General features: G+C 37.6%; 1 protein-coding gene across 1 annotated transcript; it reads right to left on the bottom strand.

The window, feature by feature from the left end:
- Positions 1–1,015: 1,015 nt before the first annotated feature.
- Positions 1,016–10,361, bottom strand: LOC139133260 (uncharacterized protein C6orf62 homolog). The gene is made up of 7 exons (XM_070699783.1): positions 9,880–10,361; positions 8,092–8,178; positions 7,192–7,281; positions 6,416–6,538; positions 5,125–5,259; positions 4,406–4,465; positions 1,016–3,920 (listed from the first exon to the last, which is right to left on the bottom strand). The coding sequence occupies exons 1-7, from the start codon at positions 10,006–10,008 to the stop codon at positions 3,852–3,854; spliced, it is 693 nt and encodes a 230-aa protein (XP_070555884.1). The 5' UTR covers positions 10,009–10,361; the 3' UTR covers positions 1,016–3,851.
- Between the last annotated feature and the right edge of the window lie 55 nt (positions 10,362–10,416).

Here is a 10,416-nt window from a genome sequence, read left to right as displayed (position 1 = left end):
ATGGCGGACGTGAGTGAGACTATTCTATTTAGGCGACGGGGGTGAGTAGGGCAAAGAATCAAGATAGTACTGGAAAAAACGTGTCATTTTCCTTACGATATTGTCAAGGGAACTCCAGTTTCCCATTGCTTTAGCATCTTTTAATGGTTTCTTTATTATCTAAAATTAATTTTACCAAGTCAAATGACCAAATATACTCCCCTAACCTTTCTGTATTTGAGTTACACTAGGGTAGGGGCTTATACACGGATGTAATGCATTTTCTAAAATCCTCTAAAATCAGAAGGGGGGCTTATACACGAGCAGGGGCTTATACTCGGACGAGTACGGTAGTTCTAAGCAATTTCAAGCATTCTTATACAGTGTATAAAAGGCTATTCCAACATACACACAGGAGGGAGGGTTTCAGGGAGGGGGTCCCCTCCCTGAAAGCAAGAAATTTTTAAAATTTGAAGACATTTTGGAGTAATTTCATGCATTATTGTACTGTATGAAAAACCATTTCAGCATGAGAGTGTTAAGGATTATTTTTAAATTTGAAGACATTTCTGAGCAATTTCATACATTCTTATACAGTGTATAAAAGGCTATTTCAACATACACAAAGGGGGAGGGTTTCAGGGACGGGGGTGGGCAAGAAATTTTCAAATTTTGAAGACATTTTGGAGTAATTTTATACATTCTTGTACAGTATTAAAGACCGTTTCAGCATACAGAATAATCATTATCATTGCCAATTACAACATGTTTTGAAGGGATAAAGTTTTAAAAAAAGTCAGAAAAATTAATTTGATATCACTTGGGCCTGTCAACTACATTCAGTTGACAAGGATAATAGCAAAATTTCACCAGACTGTTGTGTAAAATTATGTTTAGCTCATGACTTGAACAAACATTTTGAAATACATCGTAGAATGGGGCTTAGGGTTTCACAACCCAGGTAACGATCCGCTAGAATCCTGACCAGCCTGGCTGTACAAAGTGTTTTACTGATTTAAATAAACTTGATTGAAGATACAGTAAAATCAAAGAGTTTATTCAATTCAATGAATTGTAGGAACACAATTTTCAGTGATTTTAATTCACTGTACTAATTTCACAATAAAACGAATCCGCGAGCTGATTATTGATTTTTGCTGATGTTGAATATAATTGAAAAAGAGAGCTAAATTTTAGTGTTCATGTTTGATAAAACCTCAAACTATAAACGACACTGAACGCCAGCCTGTACTACACTGGAAGTCAATTGTAACACAGTACACACAACGCGATATCGGTCGACCTGAAATTTGACACTGTGATCGACGTAGCGTTTCAAAAGTACGAAAAGTGAGACCAAGTAATTTTTTGTTTATTTAGATTTGACCTAAACCTCCATAACCAACAGTACAGACAAAGTCACAAAATCAAAGTTTTCAAGCGTCGACTTTCTCTTCCGCGATGCACACAACCACAGCCCCTCCACAAAGCGCGATGTCGATCGACTTGAGTTGAATATTGACATCGTGATCGACCATGGATAGATAGATTGACGTGGCGTTTCGAAAGTATGAACAGTGAGACTCAGTAACTTGTGGTCGCTTTAGATTTGATCAAAAACCTACCAAACCCATCAGACTAGGCCCTACCCTTACGCAGAAAACCAAAGCTCTCAAGCGTCGACTTTCTCTTCCGCGTTTGAGCGAAACAAAAGTCGGCTTCATTCGGAAATGGTCGGCTATTCGCGGGCATAACGTAATTGTATGTTAGTCCAATTTTCGGCTATACCCGATGTGAACGTCGGAATAATTCGGGCTGTGATCGGGCGAGCGAGGTTGACCTCGAGAGCGATGCCCAGTGTATAGTACAACACGTTCGCTGATCGCGGTACTACAGTGATAGACTACATATAGCCATATCGGCACTTCTGAAATATTATCTGCGGCTTGCAAGACCACCAAAAAAATCTAATTATTGTTATCAAAACCAGAATTTCCGGGCCAGAGAGCGAAACAGTGCTGTAAAGTAGCCGGCCAAAATACGAAAGTAGCCGGTCAATTTGGCCGGCATCCGGCTAAAAATATGAACACGCTGAATTACTTCTTTAAACATGGTCCCATACATTTTTTTGAAGTACTATACTGCCTGTTAAGTCCATTGTCAAGTTTTGGTAGGGTTTTTATCATAAACCTTTGTTTGAACACTGGGAGGGCAAATCTACATGTATGTGGTGAAGGTCAAAGACAAGTCAGTTTTTACTCTGAGTCTGTTGACTTTGATATTCCAGTAGACCAAACAACCGAGGAGGGCTACAAAACTAGACGATGAGCTTTTGGTAATGGATACTAATCCTCACATGACAGAAAACTGGTTGAATTTACTTGATATCTTGACCTGCTCACCCCCAATACCTGTAAAGAAGTCCACATTCACAGTGGATAACAATAGGGTTGGGATGAACCACGGTGACAAAAGGGTTTCAAAACTTTTTCACAGTGACTATTGAAAATACAATGTAGTACAGACTAATAGCTATGGAAATAATAATAAAATAGTGAATATAGTTTTTCGAAAATATGTACATAGTCCCTTTTTCGTTCCTGTTAATATCCTAACCCTAATCAAATGAAAATGCGGTCATGCAAAAAATGCATCATGAAACTCTATTGTAACTGTTAATTTAGTTTTTGAATGTTGCACAGGGGTCTAAAGCTCCGTGTGAATTCTTCTCCAGTGAAATCAATGGGCCGGTAGCTGTACGCTTCGATGATATTTTTTTCATTATTTTTGTGTATATGTCATCTTCAGTTTCTTGTTCTACTCCTCAGAGCATGTTGAGATACCCAATACTAGGTTGACAACTTGCATGCTTAGCCTGTACCATGTGCAAATTGCATTGTCATTATTGACGAGTGAATTCTGATCTGGACTAGAATTCACGTGTACGCAATAACAGTGAATTTGACACATATAGACAGTGTGTTGGCAAAGCTAAATAGTAGGTCTTTGAACATGCTTCTGCCTAATAGAACAAGTACTTGCAATTGACATACAAAATCAAATTTCTTAAAAATCTTCAAAAGTTACAACCACTGGACCTTTGAAGATTTTGATCACAGGCCAAGGTATTATTCTCCTGACAAACACTAGTACTTGCCTTGAGGTGAGATTCCTTAACACTGATTACCTTCTGCAACTTGCTACCTGCTAACAACATTCTACCATGCTGTGGATTAGAAGTCTAGATAAACACTGTTGAAAGTGGATATGAATGAGAAAACAAAAGCAAATTTGCTGACAACGTACATGTAAGTTACTAACACAATTTTTTCTTGATAAAGGTGATGTGGTCTGTGGACAATCAACTTGTTATTGGACATGCAAGGTGTGTTCTAAGACCAGTACATGGAGTATAATACGTGTTTCAGTACGTACTTACCAGTGCTGGCTTTGAAATAATTATTTGGGCTGACACAAAGTTCTGATATAAACGTATATCATTATATGCAGCATATGGTTGACAAAAGGCAAAGGATTTGATGTCTGCTATTCCATATGATCAAATGAAACTTGATTATATAAGGTGTATCAAAACATAACATTTTTGTTACAAATATTAAAATATGGGAAGTTAACAAAATGACGCAAGTACCGAAGTCCAATAAAATCTAAACTGGCTTCTCTCATCTTCTTTCTGTGATGTACCTGGCAATGGACAATTACGATGATTTTCTGTTTGAAGCAGGTCAGAGCAATGCTTCTTTCTTCTTTTGGGTGCATCATTGCATTGCATCCAATGTTAAAAGGCTTTCTTATGTCTTACATAGTACATGTAAAGTTTGTCTCTTTCTCTCTTTGGTTCAGTTTCAATGTCATGTTCCATCTATGAAAGGCGCCATGATTTCGTCCATTGTTCCCGGACCCCAGTGAGTGAGCTGATCCTGTAACAAAACAATTTATGAGAATTAAATTATACACCATTTCAATTTGGCTGCTTGATAACACAACTTGAAAATTACTTGCTGCATAAAATTCACACGTTAAATTTGGCCATTTACTTGCAATACATGTTCTGGATAGCTGGCTGTTATTTAAGGCATTATTACTCCCCCACATAATACAAAGCATTGGCTGTAACTGAGCTGTGACTATTGGCATGAAATGGGGTGTACAAGCAAGACACTAAAGCTACAGCAGATAGACTAGATTACTTGTGGTTGGATTTGGTTTGGTTTGTGTAGTTTACAAGAACACTGCTCAGTTGCAGTTTCATTCATGTCTTTGTACCTGAAAAATCTCACAGTAATGCTCAGAACGGTATAAACTTCATCTTTGGTCTTACTTAATTGATGAACAAATTAAACATGAAATAAAACTTAAACATCTAGCAACACAACACACAGAAATGAAAATACAGTTTATTTACCTGTGGCTGATAGAGGCATACACTTGATAATTTAAATATGAGAACTCTTCGTTTTGGTGTCTGAGAAAACAAAGACAAAGATTTCATGAACAATACACATTCATGTGAAAATATTAAGAAAACCCTTGAATATTGGCATTACACATAGCTATACTAATGATAAGCTGTACCTTTAGGTACCCTGACTTTCACTCCACTTTTACATGATAAATATGAAGATTTACAATTTAGATCCACACTCATGTAACGGTAGTAATATTTTTTGTCAGCTCCATACATGTAGTTGAAATTTGTGAATGTGGTTTGGCTTTTTAAATCTATGCCATGAAGTTCCTTATCATCCTTAAAATTCAACATTATTCTAGAGCACAGCATATGGTCAGTTCTATAGTTTGGATTAATATCAGATAATCAGCAGAGTATTGCTATAAGGATGATTGGACACGTACTATTCTGCTTCAGCAATGCTATAAGTTTCAGCTGTTGAAATTCAGGGTTTTTGAAAAGTTCATACTCAAAGTCCACTGTTGTAAAGCGCATATGGAATCAAGACATGAAAAGACAGAAAATCATACAGTACAGGAAGGAACATCTTATTACTACAGAGGAGTGCAAGTGTGCACATGATGCAAGCAGAAAAGACAATTGGTTCAATACAGATACAAATATGATAAATATAAAGGAAACTTATATTATGAACGACATCTGAGAGAACTAACCTGTAGGAATTGTCTGTCAACAAAGAGGAACATAGATTGTGAAGGATTGTTGATTATAAGACCAGTTTTGTCTTTCCTACTAACAAGCCGCATCAACTGTTTCTCATAGTCTTCTGTTAAAAAGTCAAACTTGGCCTGCAAAATGCAAGCGTTATGGAGTTAAACTAAAGTCATTGATATATTATCAGATCATCAAAAGGAAAAACAGTTGTAATTTTAAATAACATTTTTGTTAATTTTTATTTCTATAAATAAACACATTTTCTCATTCTTCTCCCCACTTTATGTTGGAGAGCACAGTAATCAGCATTGACAACACAATGCATTTTGTACATTATGAGATGTTACTATTGACAAATGAATTTTGGTCCAGACAAGAAATCATTTATCAAAAGTACATGTAACAGTTAACACAACACACATACAGGCGGTATGAACAAGTTGAAAAAAGCATTATTTTGACATGATTCGGGGAGGAGAACAAGATCCAGAACTTCACAGTCTGCACAGAAATTCTGGAAAATACCCCTTTTCCTGCCAAGTCCATATTTCACCACCAGGTCAAGACGGTTAAAATTAATGAAACACAACATATTCCATATGGTGTAAAAGCTGTTGAAAACAAAAATACTGTAAACTTGATTTTTTTGGACTAAAGATACTATAACAGACGAAGCCAAGTGGGTGAAAATACTTCATGTTTTGGCTCAATACCGCTTTTTACTGACTTGGCTGATGGGGAAGTGATACTGTCTGGCAGGAAAAGGGTTAAATCACAAGTTAGGGCAACTAGCACTTATTTTGCTCACAGCAGGCACTGTGGTATCTTATCAAAAAATTTGACAAATAATCAATCTTGTCAAACCATGAGTTGCACATTAACTGTTTGCAGTGTTGAAGACTTCCGAAGGACACAACCATTTTGGGACACTCTGAAATAGTAATTAATGGCTATAGATCATTGATTGCACTCAACAAGCGAAAATGCATTTTCAAGAAGGGTATATTTATTTCAGAGATGAGAGGAGCAAGATCAACGTGGCATACATTAAAGGTATACAGTCACCTGTAATCCAAGTATGCCCATATATGGTCAAAGGGGCATTCCTTGGTATTCAAAATGCCCATGTGAGGGCGCTGTTTTAAAAAGCGGCCACCCACTTAAAATCTGTGATTGGTTAGATTTTCTCTTTCCATGGTAACTGTGGCAAATTGGAACAGGTGACAGTATACCTTTAATGTATAGTATGAACTGAAAGAACAAACAATTACAACAGCTACATATATGTACCTGAAGTGGTTTGAAAGTGTCATCTTCTCCTTTCCAGCGTGAAAACAGCAGACACTCCATCTTCTCTAAATCATTGCGTGGCCATAAAAAGAAATCCATTTCTTGCGTACATCCTATGACATCCTGCAAGAATGTTTATGATAAGACAGACAGTAGTGTGTGAGGTTCTTACGATGTAATCTTACTTGTCAAGTTTTTACATACAGTCAAATATTCTAAAAAATAACCCATACATTTGTACATGTATCTAACATATAGCACCTGAATAGAAATCTTATAGTGTCACTTTACAAAACGTTCAAAGGTACATGTATCTGCAGTTTCACTTTTTTGAATAATTAATAGGATCAAAACAATTACCATGATATTTCAAAATACATATTAACCTCTCTCTCTTGGGGTGAAAGTTCGCTGCCACATGGCCAAATCTTGTTGAAAATATGCTCAATGGCCAACAAACTTGCAATTTGGAGTATGTCCAACAATTTTCACCCGATTTAGACATGTCATCTATTCAATACCCTACATGACCCTACACAAGGATGTTTACTTTTGAAATGTCAAAATTACATCAGAAATTCTGACTTGTTTTGAAACTGAAAGTGTTGTGTGCTAGAACGTGTCAGGGGCAGAGAAAAAAGTGTTCAACAAGATTCAACTTGGTCAGTGAGTAGCAAAATTATTCGTCGTTTGACTCTGTTGACCAGAGAATCATAAAACCTGAATCTGGTTTCGCTAGAGTACATCTCTTTTTTGGGGACTCAGAGAAATCTTACCTTTCTCATTGACTGATACCTAGGGGCATGCAACTGTACAAAGTCTTTCTGCAGTAGTTCTTTGGAACTTTCTAATGAATACGCTTCTTCCTGCAATAGTGGAAAAGTACAATTTTACCAATTCAACAATTTTTTGTATCAAAAATGAAGGTGAATTAAACAAATATAACATTGTAAAATATAATCAGATACATATTTTTTGACAAGTACTGTCACGGTTGTTTGAAATAGAATGATATATCAGCTCATAAACTCGCGAGCTGTGTAACTTTAGTGAAGTGAAAGTTCACTGTTACTGGCAGATGGGTTTTATGATGATATTTTAAAGACACTCCTCTTTGTCACAGGCGTCGATGGCCTTGCAGCCTCGCTGGCTATGCATCCGGCTACTGACTGGCCCAACTGCCCAGCGTGCTTCAGCGTACTATGTACCATGGCAGTGTGACCCTTGACACACGTCATAACGCCTGCCACCGTGCACTTGGCCGTTGCTACCAAATGATGTATTATGTTTCATTTCAAATAAAAATATAGTAATGGCTTTTAATTTATTTTCAGTTTGTTTTAAGCTGTCTTAGCAACTTTATAATGCTTGCAAATCTTGATCAAAGTCAAAACTATTGAAGCTGGGCTACAGTATGTGTGATGATGCATTCACAAGCATCTTGGAATGGCAATAGTGGCACCTACTGTATGTGATCAAGGAATCAATTCCTAATGTACAGCAATAATATAAGCGCATCAGTGAGCCGTTTATGCATGTTATTACTAGAGTGACAGGTCACCAAACCCTAATGATTTCACTAACCAGTGTTTGATTTCCTGAGATTGCAAACGAACTGACACATTTGTCTATATCTTTGCTCTAAAGACTCTCAAATTAAATGTTATGAAACTCACCCTGACTCCTTTAAGTATGCTATCTTCATAATTATTTGTCATCACGGGAACAACTTCTGCAGTTTCAAAAACTGCTGGCCTTTTTTTCTGCAAATAAACACAACAAATAAAGTACATATAAATTGAGTGATGTAGCTTATGTCAATATCTGTATTCTTCACTTGTTCGGATAGGTTGTCAAAGACAATACAGTATTATTATGAATCAAAATACATGCAATACTACCCTAGAATGTGCATAGTGTGTATTACTGTATAGATAATTGCACAAGATTGACTTACATATGTATACAGTAAGACATCAAAATCATTACCAATGAAATAATTTTTACAGCACACATCCTTATTGCAAGACTTTACAGTATATGTACCTGTAGCTACACAGATCGTAGAATTTTTTGGCTTCTGATCACCTTGACGACCGTTTCGACCCCGTCAGCCCTGGTCATCTCGACCCCTCACTCGTTTCCTTCGGTATTAAGGGGACAAACTCATATCATTATCTCAAGAGCACATTGTTTGATTTGTTCAATACTCATAGCACTTTGAAGGGCTTCAGTGGAAGCCAGTAAACCCAGACACACACGAGTGCCAAAACTCATGACGGCTAAAAAGGCAGATGCATTGTATTCTTGTACAAGACCAATCGTACCGACACTTACTACGCACAGGAGTAGCGTGATGCCTTGGTGCTTGCATTTTATCAAAACAGCTAAATTATTGCTTTGAAGCAAACAGTCATAGAAATGACATAAATTCTCCAAGGCAAGTCACATGGTATACATGTATTTAAATGTCGTCATAGAACAGGGAAAGTGTGACAAGATCAAAGTGACTTGGGTACCGGGTCAAAGTGATCACAAGAGAGTGTGAATTACTGGGGTCTGAACGGACAGTGGACAAGGTGACCTGTTCCCAAATTTTTCGATACAAAATGAACAATTGAGTTTTGCCTTTACCCTTTACATTATCAACCGCTTGCTATAGAGGCAGCAACATTGAGATAACATCAGCCACATAGAAAATAATTCAGTAGGTGTTTTGTGGTTCTCATGTCATAATGTCTGGGAAATACCCCACATGCTCTACACACCTACATGCCAAATATACTGCTACATGATCACATTTATGCACTGACATTTGGTCTCTACAGTATAATATTTCTTTGGGAAAGGAAAGCAGGCTCTGTTGTACTGCTACATTGTCTGATCATGGAGGTAGCTACCTACATTGTCTGATTGTCTTTTTTACCAGAAGGCAGTTCAACTTTTAATTATATGACTCTCTTGACATGCTTGACTTGTTGAACTGGTCTGACTTGTATCCTGAAAAAATAGGATTTTCCAATGATCCCTGGTGCACAGACTGACTCTACTTTTTGAGTCGTGTGTACACTGAGATTGATGATAAAAATGCAGACCATGGATATATTAATTGTCATAAATGTAAGATAAGCGGCACTGACAAAGATATCACGCCGTAATTGTTACTGTATTAAAAAAATCACGGTTGAAACGCGAAACCATCTTGGCGAGGGGAAGCAGCGCGGTTCTATTGCAATTGCAGTGCACGTGACACATCAAAACAAATACGGAAATCTGGTCGCAACGATAAAGAACAAGGACTGCCCCATTGACAAGATGGGTAATGCACATCCCTAACTGCATCCCGAGATGACTGCCAAACAGTCTAATCATTGTGGCACAAATACATATATGTAGTGCTTCCGCATTATCTCTGTAGACTAGTGTGGACAAGCTGAATTAATCCATACGTTGGATATTCTTACCTGATCTTTGAACGTAAAAACTATGAACATCTTAAATTCGAACTGGTCTGCAAGTGCTTCCCTTTTCTTTCTGAGCTGATCCCGAAGCCTTGATAACTGCGTCTTTCTCCTCGTATTTGGGTCTCCCATGCTGAAGGAATACCTACCAATACAATATATCTTGATTGCAACACGACGGTGTCGACGAACCAGGTGACAAACGGAGAAATGTTCGCACAATAACACTTTAGTACTTCCACCTTATTTCTTTGCAAGAATTGTGTGAACGGTGTGGACTGTGACCTCCAGTATTGGAAAATGTTCGAAGTAAATTTTCCATACCTCGCTTTGCGACAAATGCGTCGCCCAAGAAATTTTTCAAACAGGGGCAAATACGAACTGAAACAGCGCAAAACAGGTCAAAACCTGAAAGTTCACAACACGAGAGAAAACCTAAAATGGCGGCTGGTGATGTCATGGGTCAGCTGTGCGCATTCTCAGTTAATATAGCCGATGGCTGCCGAGCGGTTCCGGAAGTTGACGAACAGGTGGTTGCCA

Source organism: Ptychodera flava, chromosome 5 (assembly GCF_041260155.1).
Source record: "Ptychodera flava strain L36383 chromosome 5, AS_Pfla_20210202, whole genome shotgun sequence".
In the NCBI taxonomy this organism is placed as follows: domain Eukaryota; kingdom Metazoa; phylum Hemichordata; class Enteropneusta; family Ptychoderidae; genus Ptychodera; species Ptychodera flava.
Note: the sequence above shows the minus strand (reverse complement) of the source record. Positions and strands in the feature narration are given on the sequence as shown.